The sequence below is a fragment of the Vitis riparia genome, chromosome 7 (genome assembly GCF_004353265.1).
Source record: "Vitis riparia cultivar Riparia Gloire de Montpellier isolate 1030 chromosome 7, EGFV_Vit.rip_1.0, whole genome shotgun sequence".
NCBI classification, from domain to species: Eukaryota; Viridiplantae; Streptophyta; class Magnoliopsida; order Vitales; family Vitaceae; genus Vitis; species Vitis riparia.
Genome location: NC_048437.1, coordinates 2446342 through 2463191, shown reverse-complemented (window position 1 = coordinate 2463191; position 16850 = coordinate 2446342). Strand labels below are relative to the sequence as shown.

Here is a 16850-nt window from a genome sequence, read left to right as displayed (position 1 = left end):
CACAAAAATGATGATGATGATGATACTGATATGAATAAAGAAACTTAAAAAAGAGATACATGTGAACACCTAAGCATGCAATGAGAGTGCCCGTGGTTTCTATACATTTATATGGCCATATGATGATCTATGAATCTTCGCTGCATTAGTTTTAGACATTTTTGTTGTTCATTATCTATCCGGATGTAATGTGGATGAGAATTTAATGTTTAGAGTTACAGAAATTTACATGTAAGTTATTTTAGGTATGTGAGTAGATATGGAGAAAAGATATAGGTATATATGCATATATATTGGAAAAGACATGTAGCTGACCAGCTGACAATATGAATAAACCTGAATTCTGCCTCATTTATTTGAAGTATCCTGAATTTGTTAGAAGGCATAAATTTGAAGTGCTAGACAATAATTCTAAGTGGTTTTGCTTTTCATTTAGCATCTTCTTTTTCCACTGTCAATTCCATATATATTTCTTTGTTTCACCTTGCTTCCTTTTTCTTCATGCATTATCACTGGAAGCATTACCTGTTAAAAGATTTCTCTAGGTGGAGATTGGCTTATGATTGTACTCTTTATCATATAGTTTGCAGAATTGGTTTTGAGCTGGATGTGCCTTTTTGGCAAGAGCATTGCCTTTTTAATTTTTTTTTTTTTTAAAGTTGCATCTTTTATGAGAAAATATCTTTGAGCAACCTCCCTCACAGTTCCTTCCACTGTTTAGTTGCAAATTATGATAAATACCCGTCTTCCCATATGTAGGAACTTCAAGTTTGCATGTAACTTGGTCCATTCCATAAAATTATATTGTCACAACAAAAGAAACCTTGCCTTGGAAGTAGACTGCATACTTGTATCATAGTGTTTTTGGATAATTTCAAGTGAAGTTTGATCTTGAAATAATAAAATATGTTCCAAGTGTTTGATGATAAGTTTGACTTTTTTGTGATGTTTCACATCGGATATGAGAGAAAGTTCATGACGTTATATATGTAGAGACTCTTCTTAATCAAGTAAACATGTTTTAAAACCGTGAGGGCCCCCTTGGGCCCAAAGCGGACAATATCTCATGTTCTCTAGTTTCTTCCCTCTTGTTACTCAAGTTTCAAAATTTTGAGGTTAGCTATATAGAAAGAAATTGCAATTGGTCATATTCCAAGCCTATATTATATACACGTTATAAAGGTGGAACAAAAGAATGTGGGTTAAGGCCGAATGATGAGAGTGCTGAAATTGGATAAGGTGTGTGTTATAATTATTTTGTCCACCTTTTAAATTGCACATGATGTTGTAGTTGTGGAGTACATGCTTATAAAATAGTTTAGTCCTCACTCCAATTACCCCATGCTTTGGTGGATGGGCTTGCAATATGAGAGGCTAGGTCCAGCCCATTAACACCTACGTCTAACTTTTTTGTTATCTATAGACAACATATGGAATCACTACCCGTTTGACAACTATTTCCTAAAACAGTTTTTGTTATTCAAAATAAAAAAAAAATGTTTTCACAATCAACAAATAGAAAACGGTTTTTTTTTTCTTAAATGCAAAATACATGGTGTTTTCAAAAAACCATCTTTTAATTATTTTTATTTATTTTCTAAAAAGGTTGTTTTAAAAAAATAATTATATAAATATATAAAATAATTAAAAATAAGATATTGGAAATAAAATTTATTTTAAAAATATATTTAAAAGCATAGAAAACAGGTGAAGAAAATTGTAGGCTTGTTTGGTAATTGTTTTTTAAAATAGTTTTGAAAAATAATTTTTAAGAATTGTTTTTAAAAATGGTTCTTGAATGTTTTATAACATAAAGGTTTGTTTGAAAATTGAAATATTTTTAACCTATTTTTAATATTTTTAAATATGTTTTAAAAATATTTTTTATATTTAGAGCTCTATTTTTAATCATTATACATGTTTATATAATTATTGTTTAAAATATCTCTTAAAAAACAAGTGAAAACATTGAAAAACAACAAATAAATGTTATTTAAAAACACTATATTTTTTATTTTAGAGAATAAAAAATAGAAAATAGAAAATAGAAAATAGAAAATAGTTTTTTAGTTTTTTCGTTATGAAAAATAGAAAACCGTTTCTTGAAAACAGTTGTCAAATAGGTCTTTAAATTCTCAAACACTCTTCTTTTATAAAACATAAAAGAATGGTTTTCCAAAAATTGTTTAAAAAAAATGTTTTTTCAAAATTATATTGGAAAAGACTTTCCAATTAGCTATGATGTAAATAGAAAATTGATGTAAAAGTTGTTTTATTGCTCTGGTACAAGTTTTCCAGTTATCTTCAATATAAGTCTGTTTAAAAAAACATTATCTTTTCCAATTATTTCAATTAATAAAAAAAATAAAAGCATAAAAATGAAGTTGCCAAAGGGACTTCAAGGAATCTACAAAATTATGTCAACTGCTCTTTCTGATGCTGACTGAAGCCATCAACCCAAAGGATTGGACCTAATGGTGTGTGCAACCATGGGGTCATTGTGATGTTCAAATGAAAATGCCAAAAAAATTGATTGAGTTTTCTAGTAAATCTGATGATCACAGAAAGCAAAGTCCTTCCATGAACTAGCCAGTATCCACATGGAAACTGGAATCCTCATCCCTTTCAAGATCATATAGAAGAATCCTCTAGGAACCAAGTAAGATAATTTAAAAATGTGGCTGTAAGACATAATGCTGATGGGTCACGAATATTTCCGGAGTGATATTTGTTACTTCCATGGCCCATGGCAGTCTAAAGCATTTCAGCAGAAACCCAAACATAAGAACTGCGAAAGCAACTAAAACAGTTGAAATATGGAAATGACACCCCTATTACCATGTCAGATTTTCTGGATTTACTAAAACAATTATAAGGGTGTGTTTGGTACATGAGAATAAGAATGGATATTTTGTTTCTATTTATATTCCCTCTTGAATAAGAATGAATTTAATCATTTTAATTCTTATATTTAAATATATATAAAAATATAAGGTCAGAATGATAATTTGTTTTCATTTAAATGTTAAATAAAAATGGGAATAAAAATGAAAAAATGTCAATAATATCTGCACATAGGGTTTAATATATATATATCTTCATTTTTGTTTTAAAAAGTATCTCACTATACTTAGTTTGAAATAATTTTTGAGAGTTATTTTTTTTGGCTAAATAATAAAAACTTGTTTGGGTGTATGATTTAAAAACAAAATTAATTTTAAAAATTTATATCACTATTTGATTGGCGTTCTTTTTAAAAATAAAGTAAAATAGATAACTATTTATATCACTATTTAATTGTTCTTTTTAAAAATAAAGTAAAATGGATAATAATTCTTTATTTTTTTTTCATTAGAGAAAATGAATTTCAAATCATATAAGATTTTGTATTGAATTTATTAATAAGTTTAATAATTTTTAAAAATAATTTAAAACTCAAAAAATATATATAATGACTATAAAAAATAATAGACATAATTAATGCTTTAAATTCTTTAATAAATCTTGTAATTTTTAAGAATAATTGAAATTCAAAAATTTGATTAATTAATAATAGATTAAATAAAATAATTCAAAATATCATCTTTGTTATTGAATAATAAATATATGAATATAATGAAAATTTTGACTCATTTATACCTTAAAAATGTAAATTTTATTTGTTTTTATATTCATTTAAATTAGAATAGTATTGGTAATTATTAATTTTGAATAATTATTTTTTACTATTAAAAAAATAAATTAATTATGTTTTTATAAGATGTAGATATCCATATTTTTATAACACTTATAAAATCATATAAACATTAGTGTTAGGAATTTGAGGCTAATCCAACCTATGGTAATCACCTTAGAGGGGGGTGAATAGGGTAATGGTCTCTTTTCGCAAATATAAACTATGTAAATGAAGAGACAATTATATGCAAGTATATAATAAGTAATATAAAAACAATTGCATATAAATTAAAGAGTAGGGAAGAGAGAAAGCAAACACGAGAGTTTATAGTGGTTCGACATTTCATTGCCTACGTCCATTCTCCTCAACCTCCTAACCGAGTGAGGGTTCCACTATCTTGAAGCTTCAACCAAGCTTCCAATCTCTTTACAATTGGATTATGGTTTCAATTCACCCTCTTGGACTTTTGGCTCCAAGTACCCTTTACACTTCTCAAGAGTTATCCCACTCTTGAACAACCTCTCAAGCAATACCCCTCACTTGAGAAAATTCCTCTCAAAGATATACAAAGATTGATCTCACAAAAATCCTAGTAATAGAACTTTAGGCTCGAAGATACAAGAAAAACTAGGATTGAATGGTGCACTCAAAAACACTCTTCCAATGCTCAAATATATTCAAGAATGATTTGGGAAGATTAAACTTTTGAAACAATGAAGTTTGGAGCCTTTTTATAGAAGAAAAAAATCAAACTAGCCGTTGAGGGTTTGACTGGTCGAGCTAGGGGTCGACCGGTTGACTAGCCGTTAGGAAAAGTGACTGTTGGGCCTCAACCGGACTTCAACCGGTCCTCAACCGAACCTCAACCGGTTGAGGTTCAAACTTGACCGGGAAGAGAAGGCCATTGGGAGAGAGAGAAACTTTTTGGTCTCCCTCAACCGGTCTTCAACCAGACGAGCACAACCGGTCCTCGACTGGACGAGCACAACCAGTCGACCGGTTGAACCGGTTGAGCCATTTTTTTGGCTAACACTCAACCTTTTTCAACTTAAAACCTTTTAACACAAGTTTGAAAATCATTTAACACAATGTTTTAGTTGAAAACATGAAATCATCCAATTCTTAAGATATTTAAAACAATATTACTTTTGGATGATTTTGGTGCATAAATAAAGAATGAAATGCATGAAAGTCCTAGTGCACCAACAACCTTACAAAGAGATCTTAAGAAGCTTTGGTCTTGAAAAACTCTTCTCTTTGAGGTGGTCTTCTTCTTCATGATTTCTCATTGGCTTGATTTGTCTTTGGATTGCCACTATGGAAGTCGTCTTGCCTAATCACACTTGAAATATGATCATTAGTTCTAAACCTTATTTTGTTATCATCAAAATCAAGATTAACCAAACTTTGGTTTCACAATTAGAAATTATTAATTTTGAATTATTTTTCTTTAATTTTTAACAAAATAAATCATTTAATGTTAATATCTATATTTTTATAATATTTATAAAAAATATAATTTATAATTTTATTATATTATTAATATTTATATTTGATTAAAAACTATTTATTTGTAATTAACAAAATATTTTTATTTTTAATTAGACATGGATTAAATTTAGTTTAAATTATATAAATTAAATTTATAATTTATAATTTTTATAAAATCAAAATAAAAAATTATTTTTAGAAACAAGTTATCTAAAAATGTCTTTAATTTTTTATTTTTAAAAATAAGTTGTACTAAGAAATCAAAATGCATCCTGGTTGGGATGAATTGAAATCTCACTTATAAGTAGAATTTCATTTTTATTGAAATCACTTTTGATTTCATTCCCATTATAATTTAGGTTATCTAAATATGAGAATGAAGAAGAAAATGAATGAGATATATTCCTACTCTTTATTCCTACTTACCAAATACGTCCTTAAGTTAAATATTTTATAGAGTGTGAAGTTTAAATATTTAATTTTAGATTGATTGGCTTGGCTATGCGTTGCTTCTACTAGCCTAATGTCACGGACTTAGTCGTTCACTAAGTTCGTGCGGCACTTAGACAAGCCAAGACGCTTGATCTTGCTAAGTCAGCCTTGCTCCCAATACTTAGCTCGCTCGGCTAAGTCACTCGCGACTCAAAAGCTTAAGAAGCTTGGTAGGCAACTTCTTAAAGAATGAAAGCTCTTATTAACTCAAGAAAGCTTTTACAAGTGCTTGGATGCTCACTTGCTTGGTGCCTTGGCCAAATGAGGCCCTCACCTATTTATAGGCACCAATGGGACTCTCTGGAACCTTGGAGGGTTCCTTACAACTCAAGACTATTCTAGAATGTCCTACATCATTCTAGGTACAAGTCTATATACAAGTATATACAAAAGTCTTCTAGATTTCTCTAGAAAGCCCCGGACTCCTCTCGTGCCTTCCACCATGGTGTAGAATTGTGTGGATTCCTCCAGGCTTCTCTAGAACCTTCCACACTCTTCCCACTCTAGGAGTCTCCAGAAGCTTCCTGGCTCTATATAAGGCCATGGGGAGGCTCATTTGAATAAGCTTGTGACACTAAGCTCTTAAGAGTTGCTAGATAGTCCCAATTCAATATGTGTACTCGGCCATTGTCTTGATGAAAATCAAAATCTGAACCTTAAAATTGGATGCATCAATCAATAACTAATATATTGTTATATTTGTCTAGTTTTTTTTATATGAAAGTTCTTGAATGTGTTAATTGGTAGCCAAGAGCAAAATCTGAATGACCTTTATTTAGTTACCAATAATTATTCTAGGATTCACAAAGTCAAGATTTTCTCTAGTCTAAGATAATGAAAAGTTTTAGGTTTCACAATAAAGTGTAAAATTAGAACATGAAAAATTAGTATATCATATTATATAATAAATTCTTCGTAGTTATTTTTTATTACAAAACTTCAAGATAGTAATTGATTTATTTGATTTTTTAAATGTTACTGTTGTTGGTTTATATCTTTTACTAATTCCTAAGGGGCATTTATGCATGTAAGTGACTTAAGCCTACTAAGGGTTGGATTACTTAGTTGAGCCTAAAACAGATCCTAATTGATTAATTAATCACATAAGGTCATCTAATTAATCAATTAACCCAATCTAAAGACCTTGTTCACTATCTTCTATGCAACCTTACATAATTACCAAAACACTCTTATGTGCAAGAGTGAACCTATAGTCAATCTAACCTTCATAACTTGTGTCAACATGGTATATGAGCTTAAACGTAAACCATTAGGACTTATAGGAGTACTGACTCCCTCAGAATCCAATTATGAAGTTGATTCAATATCTCACTATAGAAAATCAACTACACTCCAATACCCTATGTAAATAACAATAGGACAAAACTCAGGTTCATGACCTTTATTTAGCTACCAATAATTATTCTAGGATTCACAAAGTCAAGATTTTTTCTAGTCTAAGATAATGAAATTTTTTAGGTTTCACATAGGTATTTAACAATAAAGTGTAAAATTAGAACATGACAAATTAGTATATCATATTATACAATAAATTCTTCATAATTATTTTTTATTACAAAACTTCAAGATAGTAATTGATTTATTTGATTTTTTAAATGTTATTGTTGTTGGTTTGTATCTTTTACTAATTCCTAAGGGACATTTATGCTTGTGACTTCAGCCTACTAAGGCTTGGATTACTTAGTTTAGCCTAAAACATGTTCTAATTGATTAATTAATCATATAAGGTCATCTAATTAATCAATTGGTCAAATCTAAAGACCTTGTTCACTATCCCTTATGCAACATTGCATAATTACTAAAATACTTTTATGTGCAAGAGTGAACCTATAGTCAATCTAACCTTCATAACTTGTGCCAACATGGTATATGAGCTTAAATGTAGACCATTAGGACTTATAGGAGTACCGACTCCCTCAGAATCTGATTCTGAAGTTGATTCAAAGACCCACCCTTTGAAGTGCCAAGATTAGAGTTAGATCAATTAGGTAGATGATCTTAGATGCACAAGACTTCTAGATACTTCAAGTATCTTCTTCATTATGCAAAATTGATTTGGGAACATCCAAATCACAAGTAAAGTTTTCTAAAACACTATTAGTTTAGATCTTAACATTAAAAATTATATTTTTTGTTTCAATTGTTAGGATCTAAAGCTCTAGGAAATTATTCATAAACCTAACTTGAACTTGGATAGGAAATGAAGTGATCTAGGTTTCCCTACACAAAATGTATCAAATCTTATATTTCCCGAAACAAGAATTAAAAAACTCGAGCTTTTTTTTTTGGTATTGAGACTCATGACATGCCAAAAGTTGATGAAGATGGTGTTGTCCGCGATATTACTAGGTATGTGTACCATTCTCTTAAGCCTCCACATACTGCACGTCCTCCTAGGCAACCAAGAAAAAACGAATTCAATTCTAATTCATAGACAAAAAGAGAGTATATTGTTCTCGATGTCATGAAGCTAGTCACAATCGAAAAATATGCAAGAATTCTATATCCTAATTAGTGTGTTATTTTATTTTATTTTTACTTAATTGTTACTTTGTAATAAACTTCATTGATATTTTTCAATTTTTTCACTTAATTGTTATTTGATAATAAAGTCATTGATATTTTGCAATTTGTTTAAATTTTATTTTGTAATAAACTTGAATACAACAGACAAAATGCTTTATTTTATCAAATTTATTATTTTGTAATGGATTTGTTATGGTCATTTATGCAATTATTTTATTGGATGTTATATAGGTTCATGTGTTTTGGAATAGGCATGAGCCTTCTCTTAGAAAGGTGAGCACAAATACAAGCTTATATGTTTTGGAATTTCTTATTTTGTTGAAGTATGTTCGAGGCATAATTTTTAGAACAAATGATGAGCATTTCAAGGTTAGCTTCTATTAGGATAAAATCCTTAAAAGCATGATACGATGTAAACACATGAATTTTTATTATTCATTTAATAAAGTTCCAATTTACTTTTATCTATCCTATTTTCACGCATTATAACTTGTAAGCACTCTTGCCTACATTTTTTGCATTGTATATGACTTGGGTGCGTTAGGAGTTGTACAAAAGATCCAAATTAAAGGTTCCTTGCAAATAGATGATTTGTTCACAATCAATTCATAGGTCTAGGCAACCCATTAGAGGTTGTGGTACTCCACCTCCTAATTTAAGGGATGATTGGTCTTAGCTATTGGAATGAATTTCCCATTGTGAGTATACCAGTGTGTATGGTTACACATTGAACAATATTTATGGTGAATTATGACTTAAGGCTATCAAGTAGTCATGATTTTACTAAGTTATTTCATTGTCTTGTCTTTCAACCTTGAGAGAATATTGAGCTTGTTGATGGAAACTAATCATATTGGTGAGATCGTAAATTGATAATATATTCTCTATGGATTGAGTCACTGTTGATGGAAGTTAGTAGCAATAAGTATTCTCAATAAAGACACTATAATATCTCATGAGATTGAGATAGAATGTCCCCTTGAGTGATCCTAAGAAAGTGTATTTATGTAAATTATGGTCATAATAGTTCCTTAAGTGGAACTTAACATTAGCTTTTAAAGAGTTAAAATATGTAAATTGAAAACATAATATGAGGATTTGTAACTCAATGATAATAGAGATAGTTTTGAAAGGATGATACCTTTCAAAATAGTTGTCTGTCACATTGGTCCAAAATTTATAAAAACATAAGCAGTGGGAGAAAATGATAACAAGATTGAAATATTTGCCAGGAAAATGGGTGGAAATGCCAGCAAATTGTGTAAAGAAGGGCCTACCGTGGTGTTTCCATCCATCCCAACCTGTTCAGTTACAGGTTGCAGTTCTCCTAATTATAGTAAGTGGACAAAACTTTAGTTTAAATGGTGGGCACAGACAGCTTCACGAGGGTCTTCACTATTGTTTACATGTGAAGAGAATGAACCCCATTCCTTCTCTCGTTTACTAATTCTAAAAAATGGAATATATATATGTTGAGTGGAAATAGTAAGAGAAAGAAGTAGTGTATATGGTGGGTGAAGCCCATGTGCAAGTGAGTGAGAAGTGAGAACACCAACATTTTGGTTAGCAATTATCAGTGTCGGTTTGCAAATTCATCGACACTCGGAAACATCGGGTGTGATCAATCAAAAGTTTGGTAGCCAGATAAGGGTTTTAAAACTTTATTCCACTTCCAAATCATCATATATAACTGCTGCATATATATTTGAAATAATTGGGAATGTATACACGAAGTAACGAGAATCTAGCAAAGACTTTTTCTCAGTAGTGGGCACGCACATGCATGCATGATCCATGCCTCTTGAAAGCTTATGGGAAGATGATTATCCCACATATCTATATATATGGTGTTGGATGTGGGGGCTACTCGCCTATAACCTTTTCCCCATTCATGCATGTATCAATCTCCATCTTTTTCTTTTAACAAGTTCCATTAATTAATTGACAATATACTATATGTATGAATATATTTCACTCATATATCCTTAATCCACGATTGTTGTTGTTCGACTACCATCGATTTTTTTCTAAATGTGTATCGGAATTTGGATTCATATTAAATAAATAGAGAGATAGAATTTATATTCATATCCAACAAACAAATAGAGAAAATATAAATTAGAAAGAGGGAATCGAATTTGAAACCTTCTGTTAAACCAAGTATTGATATCAAATTGAACTACTAATTTTTCTTAAAAAAATTTAAGTTTTCATGATTTGGACTAAATATGCATATCATGCTCTTTAATAATTACCTTTTTCAACATTAATACTATCCCTATTTATATATATACCGCTTATTGACTTCTGTTATTAATTAAAATCTCTAAATTAAATGCTTTAAATTGAGGTTTATTCTTTGGAAATTAATTCTTAATTACTTTTACTTGTAATTGCCCTAGAGCACTGATAACATTCAATCTGAAATCACCCAAGTTCATTTGTCAATCAAAAACTGATTGACTGATCACTAATATTCTTTGCCACTATAAATGGCATTGCACGTGCATGGCTCTTCACCTCTAATGTACTCAGCAGTGGTGTTAGGACCAAAGTAGCTAGGTAAGATTTTTAATCATAAAGTGCTTCATTACTTGATCAAAGTCTATATAGTAGGAACCCACCACTCACTCAGAAGGTCAAAACCCAATCCCACTTTCAATGGTAGTTCCTTCAGCTAAGTTCCGCAAATGATGGCTATGATGGCTACACCACTTGTATTCTCATAATCAATCATCACACGCTCTCTCCCTCATTGTAATGTTCTTAATTGTTCCAAACACCTTATTCTTGTTAATACAGTATGATATTTTATTGATATTTGAAAAATTAAACAACTAGAAAGAGGAGTGCCAAAAGAAATATGTACATTATATACATAAAATAATATCTTGTTTGGTTTTTTTTTTTTTACTTAATTCTAAATAGAATTTAAAATTAAATTGTGTTAAATATTAAATTATTTCTTTTTATAATGTTTTATTTTCATTAAACATTAGAAAGTAAAAAAAATTAATTATTATTATTTTTATTTTTAAAAAAAATCAAATATTTTCACTTTTTCTATTTAATAAAAATTTTATAAGAAATCATGAAAAAAAAAACAACTTAAAAACTAAAAAAAAAATTATTTTTAACAAAATACTAAAAATAAATAAACATCCTCTGCTTTATTATTTTTTTCTTTGAAATTATTTCCTAATTTAAAGGAAAGAAAATGAGAGACATGAAAGTAATTACGGAACTCTTAGTTGAACTATCATAGGAGAAAATATTTTTAAGAAATAAAAAGAGATTTTTCATTTCTAAAAATTTTATTATTAATTCTTATTTCCATTACAAAAAAAAAAAAAACTTAAAAATTAATTTCCACTTTTTTTTTTTTTTTGGTGTCATATCTTCTAATTTTATGATTAATAATTATAATATAAATTGCACCTAAAAAGCTAATACAACCTTTCTCGGGCATCTTTTCTTTTGATATGACAAATTCTTTCTATATAAAAAATTTTAAAAAGAAAAAAAAAATCTCCATAGAAAAATAAAAAAAGTTTAAAAACATTAGGCAACACCAAAATGATCACAAAAGTATAGACATATTTTAACTTATAAAGTGTTCAAACATTAGTTAGCACCATTGGTTCTTAATCATGGAAGATTATAGTATGTTAAATTTGCCCACTAAATTTGTGTGTTCAGGATTAAGCCACGTGTATATTCCCCACTAGTTCGTTAATCTTTGGTCAAACCATTAAACCATTTTATCAAAATTTAATTAAATATTACTAATTTATTACTATCTTCAAAGGGGTGGAGAAATCAAGCTCCAAAAACAGTACTCCTACATGATAAGTGTTCTTTGATTATTCAATAGCCTATCTCTCCTCAGTTTTTGGGCATCAAAGCTGTAATGGGACTCACTGTTTGTGCAGTATTGCTTTCATTAATGCTTTCTACAAGATTGAATGGTTACTCCCAAGACTTGGATTTGAAGATGAATATTGGATCTCCATGCGCCACCAAATGGGGTGGTACTAATTACCCTTAATATTTTATTCAATTATATTTTTCCTCGTATTTTCTAAAAATCAAACATAGCCCAAGAATAATCATGATTTGTTGTTTAAAATTATGTTTATGGATGATCATTCTTATACTTTTACTCAAATTTCAATCTAACCCTTAAACTTTTTTTTTTTCAGACAATAACTAGCCCAAATTATGTCCAAATATCAAATAAATAATTTTTCGTTAAAATTTGTTCCTATAAATTTCATAAAAATATATATTTAACTATTAAGTAAGACTCGTTTTTGCTACGGCTTTAGTTGGTTCCCTTGATCAATTCAGTTCATGAAACTTCTTATTTGGATGAGAATCAAGAAAAAGCTAAAGCTCGTTTCAGAAAAGGAATCAGAGTGGCTTTTCTTAAACAAAAGAGCGGGACTTTTGTGATTCGGTGCTGCTGCATAGACATCGAATCAAAAGTTGTAGAAAAGAGAGTAAAGAAAGGTGAAGAGGAAGAGCATTGATGCTGTCTCAATAAGGATGGAGGGAAGAGTGTACACGTGAGAGAGCAATACAAAAGTAAGCTTTAGTGAGATAAAATAACAAGTTATTTGCAGAAGCTGCTCATGGCTTTCTCTATAAAGCTTGACACCCTGACCATGGAAGTTGCAGCAATTGCCCAATCCCATCTCTTACTCTTTTAAATAAACCCTCTCTGTACATACTTCGTTTCCTCCGCCCGAGGGAGAGGCTCCAAAATAATGCAGGTAACAAACTCCTTTTAGCTTGATATCTCTTCACAATGCTGACTTCATGCACATTGTGTATGTGTGTTTTCATATAAATCCAGGGGGTGGTGGGGCGTTAAGTAAATGTAGTAGGTAAAGACTGGCCTTGCCTGGTATCAAGAATCGAGGAGGTAGGTGAGCAAGGTCGGTTTAACATTGTGTTGTGGCCAGTAATTTGTCTTGTGTGTTAGATACAAATAGAATTACGTATTGGGTTGAAAAGAAATAAACAAACAAAGAAAGAGAGCACATTGACTTGGAACCAAGCTCAAATTGTTCATGCATTGGAGTGATGAGGTGTTTGAAAAAGAGCAACTTGGGGTTTGGGTGTGGCCCATCCCCATCTCAAGTATGAGTCATGCTTAGTCTATATATCAATCACTGCTACCTTTTCCATTCACACCACCCTTATAAATTGTCAATTCTCCTCTCCCAACCAATTCATATCTCCATGCATTTCTCTCCTCCCTCTCCAAACTTCTCTCTGCATACACTCTCTACCTCCTGTGTGTTTGGGCATTTGGGATAGGTGGTTGATAAGTAAAACATAAGCCACCTTCCTAAACTTGTTTCTCAACTGTATTTCAACTTCTATTTTTGACATAACAAGCTTCATTTCCTGCATTTTTTTTGTGCCTTTTTTCAATACAACTTCTTTGTTTTTGGTCACAAGATGGGTGAGAATGCTGCCACAAAAAACCACCACCACCACCACCAAGTCTTTGATATCTCCATAGATGTGCTTCCTCATCAAAACACCTCCAAATGCTTCGATGACGATGGCCGCCTCAAGCGAACCGGTACTTTTGTACATATTAATTGCCTCTCCTGTTATTGCATTTTCAGTCCTGAAATGGAGATGAAGCTTATGTTGGATTTTCTTGATGTGAATTAGGAACTGTTTGGACTGCAAGTGCCCACATAATAACAGCCGTGATTGGTTCTGGAGTCCTTTCGTTAGCATGGGCTATAGCTCAGCTTGGATGGATTGCTGGTCCAGCAGTCATGTTCTTGTTCTCCTTTGTAATTTACTACACTTCATCACTTCTAGCTGACTGCTACCGCTCTGGCGACCGTGTCTCCGGCAAGAGAAACTATACTTATATGGATGCAGTTCGATCCAATCTCGGTAACCAATTTTAACAGTTTTCAAGCTTTTCTAGTCATTTTAGCATCTGGGGTTGTTTCAGTTGTTCTAAAATGTCATTTTTGTTCATCTTTTTATCTCATTTAGGTGGAGTTAAGTTCAAGGTATGTGGACTGATTCAGTACTTGAATATTTTTGGTGTCGCCATTGGATACACTATTGCAGCTTCTATTAGCATGATGTGAGTGAAAATCTGTTTTGCCTTCTTTTGGCTTTCCAATCTTAATTTGGACTAATGGGTCTGCTGAATTTCAATGGGCAGGGCGGTGAAAAGGTCTAATTGTTTCCATGAGAGCGGGGGGAAGAACCCGTGTCACATATCAAGCTACCCTTATATGATCATGTTTGGTATAGCGGAAATTGCATTTTCTCAAATCCCGGACTTTGATCAAATATGGTGGCTCTCAATTGTGGCCGCGGTCATGTCCTTTACTTACTCTTCAATAGGTCTTGCACTTGGAGTTGCCAAAGTTGTAGGTATGGATGTTGCTTTAATTTGTCTAGTGAATTTGTGCCAAAAAAATTGAATGACTTCATCTGTTTGAGCTGATGAATTGAGCTTTGGTCTTCATATCTATGGCAGCTGCTGGAGGTTTCAAGGGTAGTCTCACTGGAATAAGCATTGGAACTGTAACTCAAACCCAAAAGATTTGGAGGAGCTTCCAAGCTTTAGGCGACATAGCTTTTGCATACTCATATTCCATCATCCTCATCGAAATTCAGGTAAAATAAAATAAAATTTATCAGTTGTAAATCTCATGGAAACCAAACCAAAAAATAAAAAATAAAAATCCCTGAAGCAGTGACTAATCCTTGTTGTGGTTAACAGGACACCCTCAAGTCCCCACCATCAGAATCAAAGACAATGAAGAAGGCCACCTTAGTAAGTATTGCGGTCACAACAGCTTTCTACATGCTTTGTGGGTGCATGGGGTATGCAGCTTTTGGGGACCTTGCACCTGGAAACCTTCTAACCGGATTTGGCTTCTACAACCCCTATTGGCTCCTGGATATTGCAAATGTTGCCATAGTAGTCCACCTTGTTGGAGCATATCAAGTCTACTGCCAGCCACTTTTCGCCTTCACTGAGAAATGGGCAGCCCAAAAATGGCCCCACAGCGACTTCATCACCAAGGAAATCAAAATCCCAATCCCGGGTTGTAGCCCTTTTAGCCTAAACCTCTTCAGATTAGTGTGGCGATCGGCTTTTGTGGTTGTAACCACTGTCATATCCATGCTCCTCCCTTTCTTCAACGACGTGGTGGGAATCCTAGGGGCATTCGGCTTTTGGCCTCTAACAGTCTATTTCCCGGTTGAGATGTATATTGTACAGAAGAAGATACCCAAGTGGAGTACCAGATGGATTTGCCTCCAGATGCTGAGTGTTGCTTGTCTAATCATTTCAATTGCTGCTGCTGCTGGCTCCATTGCTGGTGTAGTGCTTGATCTCAAGGTTTACCACCCATTCAAAACCAGCTACTAATTAATAAAAAATCAGCCCATGTCTTTTCATTGATAGATTAACAAAAACAAATGAGAGAAAAGGCGAAATGTTTATATTTCAGTTCAACGTCCATGACAAACCCCTACAATGGGTTGGGTGGTGTTGGGTGTGGTTTCTTTGTAGTCTTTTATGTTCCCTCCACTTTTTTTTACTTCACCAGTCGCCTGTTTAATGTGTCAACGAGAGGCTGGACTCTGTATGTAATTAGGCATGTGGAATTCAAAGCATGAGCCTCCAGCTCTTCTCACCTCTCAGTTCTACTCTAAAGGGAAATCTTAGTCCCTTTGTGTAATAAGCATATTATTAGTTTCTGCTAAATTTGTTCCAAAATCTCAATGAATTGTGGGTGTTGAAACCTAATTCAATATGATATCAAAAGCTTTGGTCCGTAGGGATACCGGGCTCAAGTCTCTGGGCTAATTATTAGCAGACCGTATGTAATGGTGTTGATCATTTGCTCCAAGGAATTTGGCCACCAAGTACAATCTCATCATACATTCAGTTGCTTCATATGGTAGGACGAAATGGGATTTGCATTTACAGGAATAAACTTATATTGCATCCATCAACAAGTAAAGAAAGAGAGGTGACAACATCCTCTTGAGTAAGCTTGTAACTATGTCCTCAAAATCACATCAACAACCACCTCTTTGTTTTCAACTGCCAATTAGTCCTTATAACAACACCTTTAAATCGTTCCATTGATGATGCCAAAAGGATAATCGAGAGGTGCACTCATCACCAACCAGTCTTGGTGCAGTGTCGGGTTACCAAACTAGTACGTTTATTTTGGAAGGCTTCGCTTTCATCGTCAGCACATGCATGTATGTGTGAAAGCGTTTTACAGAGGCTTGAACCACCAAGCACCATTCAGGGTATTCAATGGGGACGTCGGTTCAATGAAGATCTCAGGAAAAAGGACAATTTTTACAGAGAAAGAGAGAGAGAGAGAGAGAGAGAGAGAGAGAGATGCTGCAATATATTGTTATATAGTTGGGGAGTCTTGATTCTCCCTCCCAACACCAGTACAATCAAGTGTCCCCTTTCTATGAATTTTTGTGGATGTAGCATTTCCACATGCTTCCAAAGATATTGCAATTCATATCACAATCACAATCACGATGTACTAAATGTTGACGAGTGAGCTTCAACCAGAATTCGCCTTCTCATGGTCACATGGTCTCTTTGGGGCCCAAG

General features: G+C 32.3%; 1 protein-coding gene across 2 annotated transcripts; it reads left to right on the top strand.

Annotated features, from left to right (window-relative positions):
• Positions 1 to 12873: 12873 nt before the first annotated feature.
• Positions 12874 to 16023, top strand: LOC117919329 (amino acid permease 3-like). 2 transcript variants are annotated; one of them, XM_034836503.1, is made up of 7 exons: positions 12874 to 12981; positions 13676 to 13802; positions 13898 to 14131; positions 14237 to 14330; positions 14412 to 14626; positions 14733 to 14872; positions 14979 to 16023. In XM_034836503.1, the coding sequence occupies exons 1-7, from the start codon at positions 12976 to 12978 to the stop codon at positions 15630 to 15632; spliced, it is 1470 nt and encodes a 489-aa protein (XP_034692394.1). In that variant the 5' UTR covers positions 12874 to 12975; the 3' UTR covers positions 15633 to 16023. The 2 variants fall into 2 exon arrangements, with proteins under 2 accessions (XP_034692394.1, XP_034692395.1); XM_034836504.1 differs by having other exon boundaries at positions 12894 to 12977.
• The last annotated feature ends 827 nt before the right edge of the window (positions 16024 to 16850 follow it).

What these genes read in the sequence shown, in the direction of transcription:
- LOC117919329 (XM_034836503.1), top strand. An exon ending in TGCAGTTCGATCCAATCTCG is followed by an intron (nt 14,132 to 14,236) that starts GTAACCAATTTT and finishes TATCTCATTTAG; the next exon opens with GTGGAGTTAAGTTCAAGGTA. An exon ending in GCAGCTTCTATTAGCATGAT is followed by an intron (nt 14,331 to 14,411) that starts GTGAGTGAAAAT and finishes TTCAATGGGCAG; the next exon opens with GGCGGTGAAAAGGTCTAATT.